We start from the raw sequence: 25,714 nt of genomic DNA, 5'->3' as shown, positions 1-25,714 counted from the left end.
TATTCTGACATATGTGAACACTTCTGCTATTTTCCCTTCAACATTTCCCTCAAATTACTATTTTAAGCCTGCTCAGGTTTCTCAACATTTTTTGTGTATTTATCGAGCAGCTACTGCTTGCTAATCCCTGACATAACACATCTCTCCACATATTTTTTTCTCGCCCCCAACAACGGTAAACGGGAATCGTTGTGGTAGTGCAAAGCGAAACATGTATTATACAAATGGGATGAAGAAAAAAAAAACACTCCAAACACACACACACACTCCACACCACCCGGAACAGAAGGAACGCTCATCTAAATAAATGTAGAACATCTTTCGATTACGGGGTTTATTTTCCACCGTCCTCGTTTTCCCAGGCCACACCCCACACACCGTTTTCCGGCACCAGGAACTGACGCAAGGCAAACGAACGAGTTGCACACAACGGCGGCTTCCGGGTTACCTTCCTCTATAATGTTAGCCTAAGGCCATCGGCAAATTTTTGCCGGGAAAACGATTCTTTCCAAAACTGTGTCACTAGCAAACTGGGTAGATAGAGAGAGAGAGCGAGAGTGAGAGAGAGTGAAAAAATGGAAAGAAACTGCTTTGCTGCCGTTGAGAGCTTTATGTACCCTTCCTTTTCAACTCCTTCTTGCCACTAGCTCTCATGTATTTGTGTGTGTTTGGGTTTATCTCCTCTTGCGTCTGAGTGTATGTGTGATTGCTTGCTAGTGAGCATACGTTAAAAAGATTTCGGCTCGTTCAAGACTCGAACAAGACGACAGGAATCTGGTTCGCTTCGCCGGGTCGTACATCTATCGGTACCGGAGATTCTTTTTCGTGTCTTCCCACAACGCTTTGATGTGTCTGGGAGACTCTGCCTAATCGGTCTGCTTTCGTGGGAAGCATCCCATCCCATACCGATCCTTGTTCTGCTTCTGCTTAGTTTTATTGCACTATTTTGGTGCCATTTAGCAACTGTTCGCTAGAGGCTAGTTTCGTTGGATCGGAGGGAGCTGGTACAGGTATTGAAACTTAATCGAGGGTACTTTTTATTTTGCCACTTAACAAAAGAGGTAGAAGGAGGATTGGAGGGGAGACTTCTGGGGCATCTGTGAGAGTTGGTTTTATTTCGTTCCGGGTGATGATCTTTATCGGAACGATTTGAGCCCGGAGGATAATTTATGGATGGTTTTTGATAGTTCAACACGGAACGGATGAGTGCATAGTTTTGACTGATGTTGAGTTTTTGTTTCGTTACTAATTTCTAAGGTGTGGAGCGTGTTTAATATAAGCGTTTGATGAGTTAAATGATTTTATCGACTTTACCATTGAACATATGGAAGTATATGAACTATCTTTCTTGGGGCGGCCCGGTAGTAGATGCGACTGCAGCGCTGGTACACGGCACGACCGGGGTTCAAGTATCATCTGGACATCCATAGTGAGGATTGGCTATCCAACTATACGGTATCATTAATTCTAGTAAGCCAGAAATAAGAGGCACTTATTATTATTGTAATGACAGGCATTATTCTTAAAAACTGAAGAAAATAAATAGAAATGAAACTAATACGCGAGAAAATGGCTTAGACGAAATGTCGTCTGAAAATCATATGGTTTGCGAATTAAATTGATATTAACATAACAAGTAAAATAGGAAAAGACAGATCACGGCACTTATAGCTTCAAGTACAAAAAAAAACACATTTTCAAACATAAATAAAAACTGTAAAAGTATGCAATAAAAAATTATAAAAAAGAGTTAAAAATCACAACACGAAATAAAAGCTAGCAAAATTTGAAGGGAAATATAATTTTTTATTCAGCTATTTAATATGATTAAAACCATAAAATCAATTTTATATGAAATTTTGCACTTAAGTGCAAGCTTCAATGTCTGTCCAAAAGCTGAATAATAAAAAATAAATTTATAAAAATTCAACTATGTTCAATAACAAAGCTGAAGTTTTTCAAACAATTCTTAAATTATTTCTCAACCCAATCAAATGGTTTATGTCTCACTAATGGAATATTAGATTTTTATGTTTTCCATCTATATTTCAGCATTGCGAAATGGCTTGAATTTCTCACGAATTCCAAACTGCACCGAAGCATCATTAGGGCCAGCCATTGCATCTCAGATGGAGACTAAGTTCGTCTGAGCCGACATGACCCACCGAAAGAGCCCCGCCGTGTTTATTGGTCCATTTTACACTCGCCCAACTGCATTCTTCCTTCCCAACCCCTCAACTGCACCTGATGCAGTTGCTGCACTCCGCAAGGGCAGCTTTACACTTCAAACGAAGATCACAATTACTGGTGGTGTTTGGAGCTGCTGAAAAAGTCATTCACAATGGTCATTTTATCGCTGGGTGAAAATGTGCCCGGGCGTCCTGAGCGTCCCGGGTCAAACAAAACCTACTCCCCGCCGGTCACTTTGCTCGTGTACGTGTGCACTCACCGTTGATGTGCAATTTTCCGAGCAATCTCTTCACAGGGTGCCGTTTTCTTCTGCCGGATGCTCTTGCGCTTGCCGGCGCTGCTAAGCACTATCTAAAATTAAATCTTAAATCTTTGAATTATATCGTCTATTTCCCCCGGTCCAACATCCCACCTCACGAGCGTCATTGTCCCCGTCCAAGAAGGACTTTTCGGTGCAAAGTGTTTATTTTGCTTCGGCTGACCCGAACACACACACACACAGAGAGAGAGCCCTTGCACAATGGGCGGCACCATCCCGTGTTTTGCGAGAAGGACCCGTGCTGCACCCGAACAACTTCAAACGAGCCAGTTGGGAGTAGCATGAAAGCGAAGCAAAAGAAAAGCGAGTCTAAAAATGGTGCTTCCTTTCGGGAAAGCTGTGATAGAAAAATAAAGAAGCCAACAGAAGATCTTCAAAGGGATTGACGACGACGGTGACGACGGTGTTCCTCGGTCGGGGAAGCGCTGTTGGGCCTTGGACGGTTTTTCAATTTGCCTGCTCCTTTATCACTGCGACACAAACACCGCTTTTTTCGCGGATCGTATGCGATGGTACCTTCCCTTCAAATTGAATGTTCTTAGATGAACACATAGCTCAGAAGCGTCGAAAAGCGCTCTTCAGAATCTTTTCGGATGTATAAAACAACACCTCTCTCACTCGTCGTTTTCCTTCCGCCGGACAGGTTTTCGTTCGCCGCTCCTGGAGGAAAAGCCTAGGCCTCGGCCGGTTTTGTAGAGCTCATTCGTTTAATCAAGTGAATAATGCGAAATTTATATTCAAACAAAGGAACATCATTTATGATTATGAGTTCATAAAATATTCCACTCATGTACGTGCTCTCAATCAAGCACGTTCAGCACCACCACCGATCAGCCCATGCGTACGTGTGCGTGCGCTGGCCGGGAAAACGGCACGAGCACTTTGCCGAACCGTTGTCTTTCCTTTTCCATTCCGAAAAAGGAATTACTTTGATCCTTCGAAAACAACCACCACCGTACAGAGCCACGCATCCTCAAGCTCTCCAGGCGGATCGTGAGTGGTTGCGTTATGCGTTTATGTCCTGTCCTCCGGCACCGTACGGCGGAACAGAGCAAGGATCATACGACCGCGAGATGACAGTCGTAAAGCATACGCACGTTCACAGACACTGGCTGAGAGTACTGGTTCTGATTTCCGGTGCGCTCGGAACGGCGACACACGGGCACATGATTTGAATTTACCGGTACAACCCGACCCCACGATGCACACGCTAATGTAACCAATCCGATAGCGGTACCGCGTACGACCGACATTAAAGACGAGTGAAGTTCGATCCACGGGGTAGGCTGTTTTGGGCTTGTTGGCTGTGCCGAAACCGTAGCAAGACACCAAATCCCGGTCACCAAATCATCGTGGTTGACTTCTGGACCCGGGATTCCTTTTCGGCACGTGACAGCACATAACATCTGTCGGGAAAGCCATCACACGCTGCACGGCACGAAGCGTATGTGCAATCTCGTCGTACGGATTGGATTTAGTGGATTAGGTTCGTGTTGCCGCTGCATCGGCTGCCGCGCTCAAATGGCTGCTAGCCTACAATGCTGTGTGATATCACTACCGCCAGCATGGTATCGGATGGAATCGATCAATTTACCGGCACGACAGACGGATAACGGGGATGAAGAGAATCGGAGTTGAGAATATGAGTAGTCTAAATGGTTTTCACAGTAACAAACCTTGTTTAAAGTAGTTTAAACATCTTTCTCTCTCTCTCTCTCTCTATTTTGTACTCACTCTAGGTACGAAACTGCCCAGACGAGATTAAATACACAAACTTAGATCAAAATATGAAATCTTGTCACAGTTGTTAGCCTATAATTTGCCATAAATATACAAAATAACCTTAACACATGTTTGAAAAGGCTTTCCAAGGGACTAAGGTTTCAAGTTATAAAATTACAATTTCCTAAAAATACTTTGCTAGCGATCAAAAACTGTTGAAAGGGGGGAAAAAATAGCTGCGACTCCATCAAAAATCTTGGGACGTCACTAGTAATAGAAAGAAAAGCATAAAAATCGTTAAAAAAGATAATCCTCATCAGTCTCAGTTTTTAGTCGCATCTTGGACCTTCCAAGAAAGTCTATTCTTACCAAATAAAAAACGGGGTTATTTTTAACCTTAGCATTATATTATTTTTTATCGATGCAAGTATACTTTCACCTCAAAGCTAGGCTTCATCTGTTCTAACTCAAATACTCTAAGAGTTATAAGAGGTACTTCAGCACATTCATGCACGTTTTCCGGTTATTCAGTTCTTAAAAATAAATTTAAATGCTTCTTAATTGTTTACAATAATAAACTTACCTGCATAGAGACAGCGACTCATGTTGTATTTTAAAACAATAAAATAAAAATTCATTATTGCATACTTTTAGACGCTACCAATTATATACACAGTTCATTCAAATATTCACTTTTTTCGGGCATCTCAACAAACGTAATAGATTTTGATTTTTTTTTGCATGTTAAAAACATCTAAACCATCTTCTAAAATCTTTTTCTGTAAATATAAACAAAATTTCTCCTAATCAACACAGCAAAAGCCTCGCAAGATTACGCGTCACCGACTCTGTCTTCATTAGAAGGATTTTGTCCATAGCAAATGACAACAGTTGGCAATAAAAGGTTTTGCATTAAACATTCAGCTGGGTCAAGCTAATTTTGGATCAGCGATCTTACCGACTGGCAAATAAAAATGCGCTTCTCTGGCCCTCCGCAGTAGCTCCGCAAAGGCTTTATAATCTCCCCTTAAGGACCGAATTAAACTCCAACAATTTGTCATACTTAGCGAACACCCTCTTGCCTTTCGTTACTGTCCTTTCTGTTCCCTTAACCCATTCGTTTTTTTGCGTTTCCTCCCTAGCAATAAATCTTCTAATGACTTTAGAAAATCGAATGGCCCCGAATGACCCCTTTCGGTGTGCCAAAAATGACCCAGACCATTCCGGACCCGCAACCGGAGGTCAACGGCACCAAGCCAGGAGCTTCAAGTTAAAAGTTGTACCATATTTTCACAACTCGCCCACCCACCTTCCAACGAAAGCGGACACCACTTTTCCCTCGTGTCCAGGTGTGTCATGCTTGAAATAGGTCACGGAAAACGAACATTTGTCGTAATGGATTTTCACGATTCATCTCCGACCATTTCCGGCTCTGCACATATATATATCCAAACACAAGCAAATGGACGGGAGGGAAAAGGTGTGTCGACCAGTGTAATGGAAAATTTGGCTAAAGCAAAAGGTCATCCCTTAGGAAAGGGGAGGTGGAAATGGGAAATTCTGAAATGGGACTGCAGAAACTTCGGCAGAGGAAAATAATACAAACGCAATGAACATAAAGCACACCTTGTGCATAATTTATGATGTTCGCATCGTTTTGTGTTTGTGTGTGTGTGTGTCCTTCCTTGCATCAAGCGCATACTAGAGGCGAATATTATTTTTCCCGAAGTTTTTCCACTTCCTCGAACGGGGGTTTTCCCCTTCCAGCAACCGACGGAACACGAGAAACCCCTTTTCGCTCGGTTTGTTTTATTATTTTCCTTCTCGGCAATAGGGACAAAGGTGGCCAAGTGTTTATATTGCCTGCGCACGGTCAAGATGAAGCTTTGCCAGCTGCTTCTAATTTACTATCTTCCCGGTAGGCAATAGTTGATTGCTGTCCCTCGCTCTTTTACGGTGAAAAATTGAGAAACTCGTGGTGGAAATAACAAAAAATGCTTTGATTAAATTTTCCGGAAAAAAGGAAATACATGTTTGCGTGATCATCGTTAATTAAGAATGAATAAAAAATATTACTGCTGCTGGCTATTCCAACAAAATGTTTCAATAACATTGCTTTTACTTTTTCTACTACATCAACAATACCTACCGGCAATCAGTTTAATGCATAATTGTTTATTTATTTTAAATATTACGGCTTGATGCGGCCAAGGATTCATCAACTCCTGGAGAGCTACGCCTAAATTTAGGCAATCTCATGCATAAAAACCAACAGCGGTTACATTGCCACAAATCTGTCAATTCAACAAACTTTCCCTCAGTAGTTTGTTACCTTACAGTGAACTCTACCACACTGAGCACTGTCACCACAGATCTGTCAACGGCTAACCTCCCGTGAAACCATCGCAAGCAATAAATAAGACGCACAGTTGACAATATCCGTAAGATGTGTGATCGTAAATATACGAGCAATCTGCATCGGAACCACACTGGGGATTGTTGTCTGTGCGTCAATTATCACATCGCTTGTAGAGCTACAAATCCGTGCGCCCGTAGCAAATTACGCCCAAGAGAAAAGAATGCCAAAATAAAAGGAGAAAAGCTGGCCACCAGACAAGCCAACAGGCAGTCAAGATTTGTGTTGTAACGCTAGGCATGAGACGTTATCGAGACGTTCGTGTTCCCGTAGAGAGATTGCAAAATTTATGTGCATCAGTTTGAAACACTTTCCGAAGGCGATAGATTGGTGGATGCGTTCCGCAATCTGAACCAGTACCAGCGTACACAGTGTCACAATCCTTGGGGGACAATTCTTGGATAGAACGTTTAACAAAGTGACTGTATCGTGGAGAGTGTAGGAGCGTTTGATGTGCGGGGTCAATTCTTGTTTCCGGTTTTCATAGCAAGCTGGTTTATGGAGAGAAGATATTTTTAAGAGAAAATAATTATATTAAAAATAAAAAAATGTGCTCTTAATTATTCCATCTATAAAAATATTTCGTGTAGCAAAACTCAATTATCTCAACTAAAACAGGTTTCAAACAAATAACATTTAATTAAAAACAAAACCCAATAGACTCAAAGACAAAACACACTTCTCTCAACCAAAACTATAAAGAACATTTACTGAAACAACACCAACGTGCCAGCAACTGTTTAAAAGTTTACACACCCTGTTGAAGCCGGGCGGACCGATCCAGTCTTCACATTCAAACTCGGGTAACGATCCCTCCAACAATCAGCTAACAGTTAAAACATATTTTCGAGCAGGAACTTTCTTCAATTGTTATCACTCTCGAACGAATTGGACGATGCACTTCCGGCTTCCCAAAAACAGAGAGAGAGAGATGAACGAAAAATCCCAAAATCGACGGAAAACTTTTTTTCCGGCGAAAACTCGCACTTCAGCAAGATTTGCTCTCGGCCACACCGTAATCCCACTCAATGAATGTAATTTAGAGTTTGTGCCAACGCGTTTGGTGCTTTTTTTGACGCTCTCTTACCACGACCCACCACCCGTCCCAGAAGCAGCTTGGAGCGGAAAAAGCTGGACAACTCGCTACTTCGGTATTCATCACCGCAATTCAAATGAAACTTTGCCTTCGATTGCAGTACTGTGTGAATTTTATTCGGGTTTTCACTGCCACATGCACTTCCACCCTGTTCTCGTGCCTCCTCCTTCAAACCATTCGGTATCTGTCTATGTATGTGTACGGGTTTTTTTACACCTTCGTTAAACTCCTGGCCCTTCCAGTCCCGGTCCCGGAAAAAGAGACGCAATTTTTCCAACGGAACTTTCGCAGCTAACAGGCACAAGAGAAGCGGCCAAACTTGTTCGCAGCACTTCGAGTTTTGTGTTACTTTTTGGGAATTTGGGGGGAGGGTGGGAGGGTGATGAGAATTTCCTTACTGTACACTGTGGGGCAGTGTCGCTGGCTTGAGGACGGTAGCTGAAAGCTAAAGTGCGGTCCTGCTCAATGACCACCGGCACTGGCTTGCCACTGCCGGTAGCTGGAAATTTTTAACCAAACTAACGAAAACTCTCGCACACCTCGATCACCAACCAACAGTGCCGCCTTCTTCCCATCTACCCATCCATTGGGTTGGAAAAGTCCAATCGTCGGTTAATTTGAAATTTTCGCACGTTTCTGCCATTTTGCTGCACCAGTACATTTTTGGCAGTTTGACCGAGTGACATTAAGCGGGAGGGTAGACGAGTAACGGGAGGGTGGTCAAAGCATCACGATGAAGCAAAGACAGACAAGCAGCACAAATGAGTGGTGCAAGCATTTTACAATGGTGTGGTATTGCAGCACGAACAAAAAAGTATAATGAACAATTAATGAAAATCCTTTAAATTTATATACTTATATGCTTATAAAAAAATATAAAAAAGCTAATCGAGATCCAATAAATAATTAGATAAAATTTACCAAATAATACAAAATCAGGCTTAATGCGTCATAATGAACGACGAATAAATGAATAAAAATTAAAATAAATATGCCCACAAGTTATTAAACTAAAGATAAGATACAAGCCTTGAAATAAAATAATTTAAAATACAAGGAAATGATCATGTGTAAGTTAAGTTTTCCTACTGCTTGTTTTAATTGTTTGTTTTCCAAGAAGAAAAGTGAACCTTTCACAACACTACATCTCATCAACACCGTATTTGTGCAAATAAAACTAAAAGGTGAAAGTTTTCCACTTGACCAATTTAACAGCTCTTAGCCAACGGTTTACACCGAGGGAGTGCTGCTCTTTTCATCGCCACCGCAGGGTTTGTTAAGGCTGCCCGATTTTAAGACGACGTGCCAAATGTCTATCCTTTCTCTAAACCACCAGAAGGGGTAGCAAACCAAAGAAGAAGAAGAAAAACCTAAAACCCCGCTCGAACCCGAACTCAACTTCACACTGCGCCACTAGTGTCGGTGCGCTGCTCCGTTCGGTTTACGGTCTGGTGCCTGCTGATGTGCTTCTAATGATGTAACACTAGTAGCACCGCATCCCAGCACATTCACATTCACATCCGGTTGTGCCAAGCTGTGCCCGTGCTTTATGACTTCCGTCAAACGGGAGGGAGTGGTTTGGCCTTAAAATTGGGAACCGTTGGGCCGAAGGGCTACGAGCGTAACAGCTCAATTAAAATGAAAATATACTGGTAAAATTCATATCCCCTTTTTAGCACACCCGTTTAGCAGAAGAAAAAAAAAACAGGGAAAAAAGGGCTTTAACACGTAAATAAGTGTGAGAGGAAGAAGAAAAAAAAGACGACGGCCCGAGGTTAGAAACCTATCCGCTAAATCCCAATACCAGTCTGCCTGTGGCAGATGATTCGGGATCGGGAAAATTAAAAGACCTTCTATTCTTTACAAAGCTTTGCTCTTCCTGTCTCTGTCTCTCTCACTCTATCCCTAGCTGGAAAAGGGTCAATTTAATTGGACCTCAATTATGCCCCATTCAATTAGTGGTTCACATCATCGATGGTGGGAACCTGGACCGTGAGAAGACTGTTTTTTTACTGGTCTACTAACGATGAAGTCAAAAGGGTAAATATACTGGTCAAAGCTTGATTGTGATATCCGGAAAGAAGGAAAAAAATGAAAATTTTATCAAAGTTTAATCCTGGCTGGGTTACAGTATCCAGTAATCAACACCATTCATAACTGGGTGATTTAGATTTTTTTTTTGCGGACCTCATGAGATCCTTGTTAAAAATGACCCCTAGGCCTTAAAAAAGCCTATCAAATCAAGACCAGCCATTTGTTGGGTGTTTGATTCCACTAACACAATTATTGATTGCTCGAGCGGCAAGTCTAGACGCAGACAGCTTCCTTTTCTTGCGGTTTATTGGTGAGCCTCAATCAGCTGTCTAATCAAGACATGGCGAAAATATTCTACCTAAAGCCTCGGCAGTCTACCAACGCTGGGTGATGGTCCTTGAGCTCTCAGTTCGTAGCTCAAATTTGGTTCAATAATCATGACACCAAAGTTCACAGCATGCAGTTTTAGGAAGGTTAGGTTCAATAAACGCTGTCTATCTGTGCACCTTGCTCCTCTCGCCGTGTGGAAATTAATCAAAACAAAACCTCGCCATTACCATTTTGATTGGGTCAATACACTCTCGTACATTTACCATTCAGCTACAGCATTTATGTTTGTTCTCATTTTCTCCTCACTAATCCACCCCGATCGTTCCTTTGAACGTTCGTTTTTCAAACAACCGGCTGATGTCACCCCTGGGGCGCTGCTTCGTTGAGGTTTGCCGTGTAATGTCTATCTTCCATTGCTCGTCTGCTGTCGATCGGCATCGATTGGTCGACCGGGTAGACATCACATCCACACATATCGATCGATTAATGGCGAGAGTCCAACGTCTTATTCAAACGAAATCAAACCGGCAATCGAATTGATATCCCCTCGACTGACGCATACACAAAATCACACCCAATGATGACGATGATGAGTAGAGCCGCAGCAGCAGCAGCAGCAACAGCCAGTCGTGTCACATGAAAGCATTTTCCAACCCCACTGCCAGCAACAGCAACACCACCACCACATATGCAATAAACTTGATTGCATCTTTATGAGAAATCAATTGACGTTTTCACACGCACCCGGTGGCTTGGCCGGCCGACTTCCTTTGAAGCGAACGAACACCATAAGAATATTTGTTCAAACGACTTTTATCAAAGCGTGAACCAGACAAGAGCGTACCAGACACAGCTGACGGGAGCTGTCTGACAGTGGCTGAACATTTGGCATTCGGCGTGCCAGGCAGACCGCCAGCCCACATCCACAATCACCCATCAAATTACCATTCAAGCATCGGTCCACCTGGGAACGATCGCACAACGTATTCCGCACCTCCGCAGCTCCCACACCGGGTAACGCGCACGATAAGCATGTAAACTGTCATCCCGAACCCCAACTCGGAAGGTGTGTACTACACAGCAATAGGAGAAATTCAATTTTCCTTTATTGCAGAATTAAGTTTAACGATTATTTTCATTCACTGTCCCTTCGGGTCTCGGGCGGGCGAGTGTATTGTTTGTATGCAGTTTGCCCGAAGGAAGAAGGAAAGACGGGAGCGTGAGTGTGAGCAAGATTTTATTGCACACGGGCACATTGTGCAGAAGGGAATGTTGATCACTGAACAATAAAGAAAAGGCTCCAACGCCACTTCCAAGCGACCGGGTTTTAAAAAAGAAAGCTGATGTGGTGCTCTCTTAAAAATGATATTGATATGAAAGCCATGAAGCATTTTGCACATAAAAATATAGCTTTATCCATACTTAAATGATACATTTTCAGTGTTGATGGGGTTTTATTTGAGTAAACTGGAAGAAGAATTGAGTATTGTGAGTGATTTATTTCCATTTCTCTTTCCCCGGGTATGACCTTTCAAAATTTAAATCCATTTGTGATTCACGTTATTCGCTCCTTCTTTCCTCTTCTTGAGCAACCTCTAAGCACACGCAAACTGATGACGCAAAACGCGAAACCTTGCTTGCACTTAACCATTCCACGATCGTTTCAAAAAAACATTTTCAATCAGCCATTTGGGTGAGATGCATTTCATTCCGAGTCATTTGGTAGCAATTTGAGTTGAATTTTGTGCTTTTGTGTGTTTTTTCTAAGACGAGAAAACACACAAATCGTTTGCAAACATTATGCTGTACGCATGCGAATGGTTGCTTGGTTTAGGAGGGCCAATAGCACGGCCCCAATGCCAATCAGGATGAATAATGATCCGTATAGCTTGCAGGAACGCGTGATAACCAAGCTCGAGCTTTTACCTCGAACTGTTAAGTGAAGAAAGCAATTGCTAACAAACGGAATAAAAATGTGTAGCATCACTTTTTCTTAAATAAACATCGGAAGGAACGGTTTATCGTGACTTGGTTGCGAAAGGTTTCCAATCAAAATGAGCAACGCATGATGCCTTTGTTAAAACAATACTAATTATTATTATTTATTTATTAATTATCACGGCAAGGAGCCGTATTGTCAGCACCGCATGTGCTGACGAAATACAAATGTCAAAAACAAAAAATTCACAAAGAAATTACCAAGGCATTTCCTCCCTGGTATTTAGCCTTATCCCGGGCATGCTCGGTTGTAGGTGTGTGGCGATTGCAGTGAGGAAATCCAGGTCTATTGTAGAATTTGTAGAAATGTTTAGGTCCGGGACTATTGCTGGCGGTATTGTGTTGATGGTAGTGTGGTGTAAACAATACTAATAATTAAATAACTTTAGTTAACAAGTTTTAGAGCTAGAATAGTTCGGGGGCGGTCCGGTGGCCGAGGCGACAGCGGCGCCAGTCTTCACATGGCAGGGCCGGGGTTCAAATCCTATCCAGACCCGCCTCCCCGTACGTAAGGCTAACTACTTTTCTACGGGTAAAATTAAGTCACAGAAAGCCAGAAATGGCAGGCCGAGACCTCTCGAGGTTGTAGTGCCAAAATAGAAGAAGAAGAAGAAGAATATTTCAAATAAGTATCAAATTTTTAGAATCCACTACCCGTGGAAAATCACAGCAAGATAAACAAGCAGGCAATCGAATGAATGTAAGTGAACACATTAAAGCCTACCTTTAGGCGCTCCAAACCAATTTGAATTGACGATGAAACAAAGCAATTAAATTCACTTTTAAGCTTTCTTGGAGTCCAAAGAAAATTTTAGAAGTAGACTAATGCTAGGAATTAAAGATTCCCCCGTTATACGAATCAAAGTAAATATAACATCATCCGGAATGTAAGGCAAAAAATGGACGTATTTCTATAGACTACACTAGAATGGTCGAGCTTTGCGGTAGCATAACCTCGAGGGGATCTTTTGCAAGCTGTCTTTTTCTATAACTCACAAAAAATTATTACTTTGCGTAATTTGAAAACCCTCACATATCAGCAGATCTGCTAAAATCTTAAGCTGCACCTCTTAATCTGTTATTGAAAGAGAGCCGAACCGAAGACCAGATAAAAAATCTACTCTTTTCAAGCCCTTTTATCTCATTTGGATCACAACAACGTGCTCATAATCATTCGTGCATGCATCATCATTTCACATCTCGCAAAACAACCGAAAGCACTTCATGATCCCTTCCAAACGATCTCTTATACTACACGGAAAAAGGTGTTACTCTCCAAGTGTGTGTTTGTTTCCTCCGCATAATGTTGTCACCTGCGTCAAGTGTTAAGTATTGTTTAACAGTGTTACACACCCTTTACACGCTTGGACGAAAATTCATGTGCGAACAATAAACCGTTACCACCACCACCACCACCAGCAGCAGCACACAGGACAGGTAGAAGCTATCAACGTAAAATTTATAACAGTTCCGTTCTCGAACCGGCGCATCCGCAAAACATAACACGGCTTCAATTTTTCTGATTTTAATCTGCCAAAAAAGAAGCTCAGCCACAAAAACGCATCCTCTTGCGGTGGCTTCCGAAACAAGCCCCACGAAGGAGAGATTTTCCATCGTTAAACTTTTCACCATCGGCGTACAGTACATTTTTTTTCGGCCGTTTTATTTTTCCTTCAATTTTTGTTTGCTTTATCTCGTGCACTAACCGGCTTGTAGCTTTAAGTATTCACCGAGTAGCACCATTTCCAGCACGCCTGTCGAACGGTCATAAAATCCATCGCATGAACGGTGCGAGTGTGTGGACCGGCACCAAAAAACACGGCTCATGAATATTATTACACGAATTAAGAGCTTTTATTTGAGATTTTTACACTGCACCATTAACGCGGTCTACGGTCGCAACAACCGTTCGGCAAGGATGTGATGCTCGAGTCTGTCCCGTTCAGAGGACAGCACCAACAGAACGCTTGTGGGAGGGTTATATTGAAGTCGAACGCAAACACCATCACGCGCATCGCTTAAGGCATCCCGTAACATGTGTTTCGCGAGTGCCGGTTTGACATTTCGTGTAATTGTGGTTAATGTCAACTACCCGGTTGGGTTTGACAATTTTTGGTGACAATTTAATAAACTTTTTGCAATTTTCTTTTTTTGCGGTGCGATGCCATGGAGGCGCCTGGTGGAATGTAAACATACAGCGAGCGTTAAAGTGTCACTTGCTATTTCTAGTGCAGTCCTTAGCGTATTCGAGGTGCTGATTAAAGTCAACGGCACGGGATTATGCTGCACACTGCCGGTGCGTTGTACGGTGAAGTTTTAATGATAAACACTCGAGCATTACTTCGGTAATATATGTGTTTTTCCAAGTGTAATTGAGCGCTATAAAAAGATTTGAAAATAAAAATTTTAAACAGATTATTTCAGCAACAGATTATTGACAGATGGAAATTTTGGTGGAAAATTCAAAAATTTGAAAAAACATTAATTTTTTTCTCCAATTTTCCAAAAAACAATCCAGCAATCCTCATTTTAAAAAAAATATTCAAACGCACTAACAAACAAACCGTCTTATCTGGGTAAGGGATCCAGATACATCCTTCTGCACTTTTCTCTCATTACAGGGTTTCCGAGAAGAACTAACGATGTGCGAGCCATTTCTGGGCAATGGCTAGGATGAAGTAAACAACTGCCAGGTAGAACTGGCGATCTGTTGCCCTTTCTGGACTATGGCCAAGTTGAACTAGACACAGGCTAGGTTGAAGTGGACGATGGCCAGGTTGAACTGAAATGTCAAATTTGAAACGATTGCTGAAGCGTTCGCAAACGGTTGGGGTAACGCTTGATTTTAAAAAATATTTAAAAAATGACCGGTAAAAACCATATTAATTGCAATATTTTTTTTAAAAGATATTAATTGAAGAGAACGCTTAAATTGCAATGCAGTATGTAATTATAAAATTATTATTTGCTGCGCTTTGAGCATTAGAATTTGCAATGGCTTGCTTCAAGATATTATATTTATTTAACTCACCTAAATTTAGCGTATATTGCTCAATTTCACTGCACTTGTAATTTAACTCAAAATATCTCACTGTGATCAGAAAGCGTGGCTTGCTTTGAAAATGTAATGTAGAAATAAAATATTTTCATTACCTGTATAAATTTTGCCTTTTGACAGAAGATGACTGTTGAAGTTTATGTTTATAGTCAATGACTCGGATTCTTTTAACTATTGTTTTGCATATTTTACAGAAAAATAAAAAATACATTGGAAAGCAAAAACAACATTACAAAAAAAAAGTTTTTGAACATTGGAACATGCTCAAAGAGCAGCAAATAATAATTGTATAATTACATAGGAGCTGCGTTGCAGTTTAAGCGTTCTCTTCAATAAATATCTTTTAAAAAAAATATTACAAATAATTTGGTTTTTACCGGTCATTTTTTAAATATTTTTTAAAATCAAGCGTTACCCCAACCGTTTGCGAACGCTTCAGCAATCGTTTCAAATTTGACATTTCAGTTCAACCTGGCCATCGTCCACTTCAACCTAGCCTGTGTCTAGATCAACTTGGCCATAGTCCAGAAAGGGCAACAGATCGCCAGTTCTACCTGGCAGTTGTTTACTTCATCCTAGCTATTGCCCAGAAATGGCTCGCACATCGTTAGTTCTTCTCGGAAACCCTGTATTGCTAAGCCAACAACTCTCTTGCAAACCCAAAAACAGACAGCCAAAATCCGGTTTTGCAACCCTCGCAATCCATTCAACGCGCGGGGTGAAGATATTCGTTCCTGCCGACTGTGATTCATATTGCCATTTCTGCGAATCTCTTAGACGGCACACAGATTAGCCATGTTTTCGTATTTTTCGTTTCTTACATCCCAAATAAGCTTCTCCAACAACCTTCCTTATCCTTTCTTCTTTCCTTCATTTTTCCTTTGCAAAGAAAACTCAAATTAGTCAACAAGCGAGTTGCGTCCACGTTTGGGTGGAAAACAGCTTACACCTTGCCAAAATCCCAACCATTGACGACGTAAAAGCGACGACGACAGCTTGAAATGTTAATTAGTTTACATCATCCTTTCAGCGCGTAGCTAAGCGTTCCATTCTTCTTTCTTCGCGGTCACCACCACCACCATCGGCAGGTGTGTAGCGCGAAGGTGTGTATTGATCAAACCCCAGGGTTTGGCCGGTCGGGTTAATGACACCACCGAAAGGCAGCTGTGTTGCCGCCAGAAAAGGGGTGAGAACATAAAAATGTCCAAGCACCACCACTAATAGATTTCATTAAAAACTCACCCAGTCGCGGTCATGCCGCCATCACCCAGAGGCCAACGGACCAATCCAGCTCCATTAGCTGGATCAGAGCTCGTCATTCGGTTCGGATTTCTTTTGCCACTGCTGCTAATGAAGAAATCAAGTTTGCTCTTTGACATCGTCCACAAGACGTGATTGTGTGTGCGGGGTGGGCAGGAGCGCGTAGTTTCGGAAAATGAGTTGTAAACGTTGTGCGAAAGTTTCACGCAATGGCTTTCGAATGGATTTTTTTTCTCTGAGTGCCTCTTTGTGTTGTTCCTTGTGGCATTCCTTTCTTATTAGATTTTTCTTCCACCTCTTTTGTGTGATGGGATGCTTGCTTCAAAAAGTTTGCGTGACTGAGCTACAAAGAAACGGAGCAAGAAAAATTTCAGTAAATAAGTTTGATTCGTTCCGTTCGTGCTAAAGAAACACGGATGACAAAATTGAAAATTAATCATAAATTGAAAACTTTTTTCATTCTCCCCCTCGCTGCCCAATGCTCCACACTAATAAAGCTTTATGGCATCTTAAACACTAATTAAAATGGTAAAACTAATGGCGGACATTTTCCCCCACATTGAGAGCAAACACAAACACTTGGCCTTCGATGGTTGGTTTGTAAATGAAAAGCTATGTTTTAACATTAATGAAAATGTGTCTTCGGAAAACCTCGGAAACAGGATGAAAGCTTTTCCATTAGGGGCAAGAGAGGCAGTTCACGAGATAAATTACAATTTTCCACAATAGTTTACTGCTAATTAATAGAAGCATCTCGCATTCCTTTTTTTCCTTCTGCCATTCCATAATTCAATTAATCCTCTCATCGGTTTTGAAGGGTTGCAGGGTGAACAAAAAAACCTTCCCGGGGGAAGAAAAAATATCCGCACACAAAAACCAATCAATCGGTTAGCGGTCCATTGTATTACAGGCACGTTTTCCCTGCATTACTTCTACCTGACCACCGCCGACAGCGCCAGACCAGGTAATAGTTGGCAGGAGAGGCTCTAGCAAATGCGTTTTTTGTTTAAATACATACTTTTCATTTCCGTACACACTTGTCAAACACGATGCCGCACCCAACCCCGGAAGGCCCACCCTAGCATAATTCATTTAACGGCGCAGTACAAATAAAGTGGAATTTAATTAAACAAAATTAACTCCGCAAGCACGCACGCATTAAAAACGTACCGCGTGCCCATCGCACGCTCGCTACATTTTCCCGAACGCTATCCCGCAAGTTGTCCGGAAAGGGAAACCACTTTAAGCATCATTATTCTGGGAGATCCGGGAACGGCGACAAAAAAAAACAACGACCAAAGCGGCACCTGGAATGACAATCTATGTGTGGTGTCATTTTTAGCGATTAAATCGTCCCCCGTCTAATGCTGTCGTTATTATCGTGCCAGGTCCTTTTACGAGCGGCACAAACAGGTGATAATACAATTTTCTTGGTACTTGATGGTGTTATGCTCGTGGTTCTTCATCGGAATTTCCTAGGGTTCTGGTCCTGCAAGTCACCAAGTCTTCTAGGCGAGCGCGTGTCTGATGACGATATAATGAACATTTAGTCACCATTTTGTGGTGCGCTGAAACGAGCGATTGTACGGTGCTCTAGAAAGTCTCCAGACTGTGGGACGAGATGCAAAAAAAATCTTTCGGCAAAGTAAGCAAGAAGCAAATTAGAAGCACGTGCATACGTGTAACCGTGAGGCTGTATCAAAATTCCGTGGAAAATAACACCCACCTCAATAAGTTTTTCATTTATACAACACTAAGTCCAATTTGCGTTCTCGACAGCTCCAACACAAATCATTAAGCCATCTACGCATTCCCAGCGAACGACAATTGACTTTTCCCCGAACTCATTAACGTGCAGCACCAGGACCCCACCACGACGCAGAGCCTTTATAGAAAGTAAAACCATTCCCAAGCACAAATCGCGCTAGAAATCAATTTCAAATTGTGTCCTTTGGCGTTGCGACCTCGGTCCAGGACAACAGCGGGACCATCCCACTGATGGGACAAACTTTCATGCAAATACGATTAAATTGTTGTCCAACACGCGGGAGAACGCTTTCACCTTTCAGGACGCGCCATCACAAAGCCTCCACAATTCCCACAAGAATCTTGCCGGCGTTGGACAGAACAAAAAAAAATATGCCAAAAAAGAACAATAAATTTAACAGCACAGCATTGCCGTCCCTTGTCTCGCGATCTCTGGCATTAACGGTGCGTCAATATCCGTCATTTTACACCCATGTCACCTACCGAGAGTCCGAGGGCCGCTGAGTATCATTTGACTGCTCCACCACGCGAACCACTCGGACCGGTCTTCAAATAAATTAAGAGATCTACCAGGAGGAGACTACAAGGAGTCCCGCCGTGGGAAAGTGAACCATCACAAAAAAAAACTAAAGCCTTAAAGCAAACGAGCCGACCGACCACCAACGAGCCTCCACCATTGACAGCGGGCGGGGTTGCAAAATGACAATAAATTTGTTGCAGCATAAATTAGTACTGCGAAGGGAACGGAAAATCGTTTCCTACAAGGCAGTACACAATGGCGGATCTCTTGCTAGCGCCCGATCGTTCGCTTGCTTTATGATGTCACCTTCAGGTGGTCCGTTTATCATGCTCCGAGGCGAGGGATGGCCATGATTTGAAAGTTTGGAAAATCCCCGGCTGTTGAGTCTTGAAAAAGCGGAAAACAACCATTTGCAAAAGCGGACGATACATCCTCCGCAGTGCACAGCGCAGTTACTGCGTTAATTGGAAATTTTATTTATTGACGCTCAGCTGCGTATAAATTACTAATCCTGCCTGACTCCTGGTGGCTGTCGGTATGATATCGGTTGCTTTTTTTGCGCCAATAAAACGACCCGTGTCTTATTTCCCTTCAAAAATAAAATCTACCAGGCCAGCAAGACGTCCCCGAAGTTATGGGAGCGATTTTGCTAAAACTTTCCCTTGCAAACGGTAACTTATTGAAAGCGTAAATGTATGCAAAGCCGGTAAGGATTACGTACTTTCGCTGAACTATGTAGCGAGTTTGGTTGGAAGAAAGACACCATAAATTGAAGTAGCTTTCAAACAAAATTAAAATACTTCCAACAAAAACCGTCCGTTACCTCGTCGCATTATCTTTCGAACAACACCCTCCCAAACAATGGAAAAGCTTACAGTTGGATGTGTCCATCCGGGCCGAGCATTATATACAACAATTGCCGGAAGAAATAGAATTTCGGCCTCCAGGAAAATTATTTTCCACCTAGCCTTAGTTTAATGAATAATTTAACAAGAACATTAACAACGCAAAACCGACCATTCCGGTCAGAAACAATCGACACAAGGAGCATATCACCACTTCAATCACCAAAGAGGACCCAGGTGGTCGTGTTGCAGGGAAAAGCCGGCCCCCGATTTTACAATTTTAAGTGAGAAAATAGAATTTTCCCAACCACCGCTGCTATTGCGTACAAATTTCATTTAAGCTTTGCATAATTGTCCCATGTCCACTACTGGCTATGAGTTTGTGTGTGTGAGGGATTTTGTTTTTTTTTCTCCCTCTCTCTCTGCCCATCGGTAATACAAAATTTCCTCCAAAGCTTTTGCACCCCGGCCGGCCGGAAGTTAAGATGAACTTTTCCCCATCTCTGCGAACTGCAGTGTCTGCGGAGCGAAGTGTCTTCATGATGGGATTTTCATTCCGGGACTTGTTTTATTTTTTGTGCCATGCCATGTTTGGGACTCGGGGTGTTTGAGTTGGTAAACGGTTTTCCATCCGTTGGGCGAAACAATTGTAAAACAGCTGCACTGAACTGGGTCAGCGGAATCTTCCGGAAGACAAACTTTCAATCTTTCTTAAGTTGACTGCCAGAGTTCTTCTTTTTTTTGCTCATCAACTTCAAGTCTTCGGCTGAGTCCTGCTGTATCGCTAAGTTATTTCGCGATGTTTTTTTCTGTGTCTCCCTGGCCTTGTCTTTTGTCATCCTTGCCAACCGATTCTTCCCGCCTCCGATTTCTTCGCGGCCTGTGGTTTGAAACCATTATCCGGAAGTTTAATGTCTGAGAGTACAGCAGTCTGAGCGGCAGCAATCCTTCCGCACCAAGTATTCTGACCGATGACACCCGGAAGGCACCCTTACCAGTGTCAAAGTTTAATCACGATGGCTTTTGCTCGCTTTTTTCCGCGACGCTCCCTGCACCGTTATTAATGTGACCTTCGACTCCGGGACGCGGAGCTAGAATTTGTCAGTATCGCTCACTAAACTTTCCACCCGAGGCAGCCCAGATAACGCGCCGGAAGAGCACCGGTTTGGCGTGTCCGTCTCATAACAGCAGGTCACCGCGGAGGTCCAAGATCACCGACACCATCGTAACTGTGCTAAAACTGCACGAAAGTTCTGACCGCTTCTGCTTAGCCCGGCGTGCTTTTTTTTCTTCTGGTTCGTGAGAGTGTCCTGCAATCTTGGGCGATAAATTTCAACTTTCCTAGCGCCACGGTTCCCGAAGCGATGTAGGATGCACGGGAAATAAATAGTTTTACATAATCTTTTCCTCACCGTTAACGAGCCTTCTTGAGCTGGGCTACCAATCTCCGGCGCGGAGCATCTTGGACAGAAATTCGGTGCGAAATCCGTTTCCGCAAGGAACCATGTGGTCACGGCCCACGACAAAAACCTCAATACTCTTCTCGATTGACTTTTGGAGTTGTGCATTGAAATTGTATTAATTTGCAAAAGCGACGAGAGATTTCTCACTTCGACACACAGGGCCACAGAAACCCCAGCGAAAAGTTCCACCCGATTGCCGGGTGTTGTTTGGTCAAGAAAAAGGTTTGTCAGCACGGAACTTTTACCCCCGGGCAAAGCCGTCACACTCCAACGGTAGTAGAAGCAGACTGCTTGAGTATTGCGGTGAATCTTCCTCCTCCAGCAACTTCGGGACCGGAAACCATCTACAACGAAAGCACAAACACGGGAAACGAGCTTAAATTCATTTCGGAAAATGGATGTTGATTAAATTGAACTTGTCAGAAGGAAGGTGGTACCAAGTACCCGGTGGGACACACCCTTACCCGGGCCAGCTTGTCATCTGCTTTATGTCGTGCAAGAGGGCAAGAAAATGGATTGCAAGAAGAAGGGATAATCGGACCTAGCCCTACTGGCAAGAAGAGCCAGCTGAATCATCAACCGAAACACGTGATGATAAACTTCAAACCCGTATCAAAGCCAACTTCCGGACCGGAACGGTCTCTCACCCCCAAAAACCCAGTTTGCGGTAAAAAGCGGTACTTTACCCAAAGCAAACTGGCGGATTGATAAGCTTAGCAGTTGGTCAGCCGGGCACGGCCAACCAAACCAGCAGATTGACGACGTGTACGAAGCGTGGCCCGTCGGTCTGGCGAGGACATACTTTTGCAATTATGCAGTTAGTTTTTTGAGACCAAGTCTGCGGGCGGGATGTTAGGCAGTGACCGGTGGTACAAAGTGGTACAGGCACACAGTGCAATGCAACAGCACCGCAACAGCTGGTGATCCGATGCAACTGCGTCCGGCGGTCCCCGTTTCTAAAACCTATCAAAACTGACTTTTGCAACTGCTTCCGGGTTCCTGAGCCGTGGTACAGCGACCGGTTCAGGATTAGTTTATATTTACGACGTACTCACTCGAGGATTGGTGTTCACTCGGGCGGATGGAATCCGGTTGCCGTGCCACACGTGTTACATGGACGGCCCAGCACCGATGGACACAATTTTTCATCGCCCCATCGCAAACGCTTCCGGGACAAACTTTGCCCATTCTCGCAAACGTACTTTGTACGGCGAACGGATGAAGTTGTTTTCCTGGCATCACACACCAAGAATGGTGGAGAAGAGGAATGAAAAACTGCGCCATGTGTTACCCACTCGCCGCTCGGTTATGTTTGTTTCGAACGCCATTTTCCATTACGGTGAGATTTTCCGGGGCGCGCACACACGCTTAATTAACGACTAGCATAAGCCAATGTCACCGAACGCGCACGCGAGTGCTCGAGTTGCGCCATCCTGGAGCTGCCTGATCCTGGTTTCGGTTCCATGTCAAAATAACGATCAAAAGAAAAATTAGTTCCATTTAAAAGTAATTCCCCACGGTACGTTTGGTGTTTAGGAAGCCTTTTTAAATTTATCTTACTTACTTCAAATAGAATCCTATCATTCCCGTTTCATGTTATGTGTGGGACACATCGAACCGGCGAAATTGCGTGAAACGGTATGACAGCAGCAGAAACATTCCATCCCATCATTGGTTACTACGACGACCATCTTTGTTCAGATTATTTTTACCTTACGTTGCTATGGTAAGGCCGTCAAAGCAACTCCAACAGGCGTCACCGACGGGTACTATAAAAAGCTTCCAGCGTCATACCCGGAAAAGTTTCCAAACTGACCTTTTTCGTACTTAGGCAAACAAAACACTAAACAACCTGTGCAAAGCCTGTTGTGTGGTGCCGGAATTCTTTCACCAGAATGGTTCGTCCACCGCAACGCAATAGCTGTAGGTGTGTTTTGCGTTCCGGGTCGTTCTTTTACCGGACCACCTCAAGTCTCAGGTTCTCCAAGTCTTCCCACAGCATACAATTATTGTTGAAATTATTGGCTCCTTAGTATTCATGTGCTGTTCCAAGGGCAGCTGCTTCTGCTGCCGTAGAACACAACAACAGAAGCCAAACCATTAATCCTCTTACCCCGGTTACTTGGCCGCATTTTTTCTTCGGCCAGCTCGGCTTCGTTTTTTTCCAGGAAACAATTCCTCCTTCAAGAAGAAGAAAAAAAAAGTCGTCGAAAAGAAGCACTCCGTAACGGTAATTACAACTGCGACTGGCGACCAAAAAGGTAACCGAATCGCTGTTCCGGCCGTCAGGTATTGGCCGCATTTTCCCTACTTCATTCTGGTGGCAGATGGTAGTGGACATTGCTTGACGAGAAGAAGATAAAAACCGAAAGCCAACCCTTCCACTTGCAACATAGCGCATTAGTGGGACGGTAAAGCTTATGATGACATATAATGCGTCCTGACATAGGCTCTGGACAAGGGAATACCCAGGGTTGTGAGGTAATAACTTCCATTTCGGCACACTTTTCAACGTAACCGGAAGCCGCTCTTTACGACAACAATCGGATGAATTCTTTTATTCCCACGAGCGGGAGTGCTTTGATCTGTTCCGTCTGAATGTTTGAGTTTTAGTGTCTGTGCTGGTCTGTTGACGATGTCTGCCAGCTAGTGAAAGGATATGGACTTATCTTGTACATTCGTTATCATTAAGCTGTCAATGGAAGGCGTCCCGATAATCTTCCGAAACAGGCCTCACACACATAACACCGGGTTTAGTTATTTTAATGTCCATACACAAACATCACCACCAGCAGCGGGAAGTTTTCCCCCAGGGCACCAGGCACAACACCCATAAACGATACCATAATCGTTTTGCACGATAAAATCTTCTGCAAAACCCGTCCCTTGTTCCGGGCGCTTGCCAACAACTACGACCAGTTAACCGGCCATCTGCCGGGCAGCGTGTGCCAAAAATCAATAGGTAAAAACATTTTAATGGCGGTTTCGGGTTTTATCGTTACCATCCGACGTGTTATCCGATGATCCGGTGATGCGTGCTCTACTCCCCGGACATATGTGTGTGTGTGTGTGTAGTAACACGTTAGGTGCTTCATATACTCTAATGCCGCTTCCGATACACACCCCCAGGCCGGCTTGGGATTGGGGTCAAATTTGGCGCACTCGCAAACATAAATATGCCGATGTATCGGATAGCCGTTCCTGGTGTGAGTATGTGTTTTGAAGCCGCTTTTATCGCTCTGCCGGTACGATACCGGCAGCCTATCAATCCTGTCAATGGTTTTGACTGGTCAGCCTGGCCGGAGGTCATCTGCCGGGGAAATGCATCATCCGGACCGTATTGCATCCTCTGCGCGGTGTAATAAAATTACTACTGCCGCATGCCTCGTATATACACCGGTGACTAATTGCAGCGGACATTAATCAACAGCGCGAGAGTGCACTTCGGAGTCCGTGGGAGCCGTGCGGAGGGGCCCACTAATCAATAACGCTGTAATTAATGCACACAAAGGACAATGGTCGCGATTGTTCTCCACCAAATAGCGATTCATGGGTGACGACGGTACGGCTGGGCACAACATGATCTCTAATGATGGTAGCAGAAGTTACACTAATATCTGATGACTAATTCTAATTTGCCGACTCGTGTGGATTCTGTTCAAACAGCCAGGAGCAGATGTTTATTGAGCTCGTAGTAAGAGATTACTCCGCCACTAGTCATGGCATTGGATGCACGTATTTCGAGAAAATAAAATCAAAGCATGGTTTGTACCGCTGCAGATACATCTGTCGATAAAGAATCCAATTCTTGCGCACCTTCTTCCAGTGTGCGATGTGTTGCTCCAGCAGAATCTTTGGGTCGTTTATCTAGCAAGAAAAACGAAACATTTTGCATTAGCTTTCATCACGTGCCAGCCAAACCACTGGAAACTTGATACTTACCTTGTTCAAATTTAGTAACGCGTTCCTTTGAAAAGGCCTCACCGTTGGATACGGCGGTAGATTAGTTGGTAGCGGAGGAGGTATTTGCTGGAAGATGCCAGTATCGCCCCTCGGCGGAACGTCAAACTCCTGATGACTTTGGCGTGCATTTGGTGAAGCACACGCTGGAGTTGAAGCATTACGCATACGGGGCATAGGGGAATCTTCACTCTGTTGCGGGATTGCATGGCGGAACCAGAATCGAAGTTTAGCATAGTACGAAGCATCCCGGTCTTGCTCGTCTATGGCGATAGTCTTCCCGAACAAAGTCAACCTGTTGCCCTCTTGGTCTGTTTGTTCCAGTTGGGCTTGCTCTGCCGCGACACGGTTACGGCTCGACCGCTGGTAATGGGCTGTTTTCTGCTTTTTCCGCGGAGATCTCGGCATTTCGATAGCTTTTTTCGATTAAACTTGTGTTGCAGAGTTGATAAGTACCGGACACGCACAGAAGTTGTACTTGACTGAGCTCAAGAGGATTATTTGACAGCTGATGAGGAGTTTGTTTACATTAGCGGATTCAAAGCTAAAACAACTGCGATGCGCCGTGAAACACAAAAAATTGCGAATTTAGTAGCTCCAATAACGCAATCGAATTGGAAAATCAATACCCCATAATGGCCCGATTTCACCTTCCATTCAAATAGCAATTTAATAGGCAATCTTTCACCCCAAAATCCAAACCCAAAGCCCCTTCCCGCTACAGCACCACGCGCGG

At 43.5% G+C, this 25,714-nt stretch overlaps 1 protein-coding gene across 1 annotated transcript; it reads right to left on the bottom strand.

Moving 5' to 3' along the window:
* Positions 1–24,670: 24,670 nt before the first annotated feature.
* Positions 24,671–25,462, bottom strand: LOC118514605. The gene is made up of 2 exons (XM_036061601.1): positions 24,961–25,462; positions 24,671–24,885 (listed from the first exon to the last, which is right to left on the bottom strand). The coding sequence occupies exons 1-2, from the start codon at positions 25,384–25,386 to the stop codon at positions 24,736–24,738; spliced, it is 576 nt and encodes a 191-aa protein (XP_035917494.1). The 5' UTR covers positions 25,387–25,462; the 3' UTR covers positions 24,671–24,735.
* Between the last annotated feature and the right edge of the window lie 252 nt (positions 25,463–25,714).

The sequence above is a fragment of the Anopheles stephensi genome, chromosome 3 (assembly GCF_013141755.1).
Source record: "Anopheles stephensi strain Indian chromosome 3, UCI_ANSTEP_V1.0, whole genome shotgun sequence".
In the NCBI taxonomy this organism is placed as follows: domain Eukaryota; kingdom Metazoa; phylum Arthropoda; class Insecta; order Diptera; family Culicidae; genus Anopheles; species Anopheles stephensi.
Note: the sequence above shows the minus strand (reverse complement) of the source record. Positions and strands in the feature narration are given on the sequence as shown.

What these genes read in the sequence shown, in the direction of transcription:
- LOC118514605 (XM_036061601.1), bottom strand. Translation starts at nt 25,386, where the DNA reads ATGCCGAGATCTCCGCGGAAAAAGCAGAAAACAGCCCATTACCAGCGG. An exon ending in CGTTACTAAATTTGAACAAG is followed by an intron (nt 24,886 to 24,960) that starts GTAAGTATCAAG and finishes TTTTCTTGCTAG; the next exon opens with ATAAACGACCCAAAGATTCT.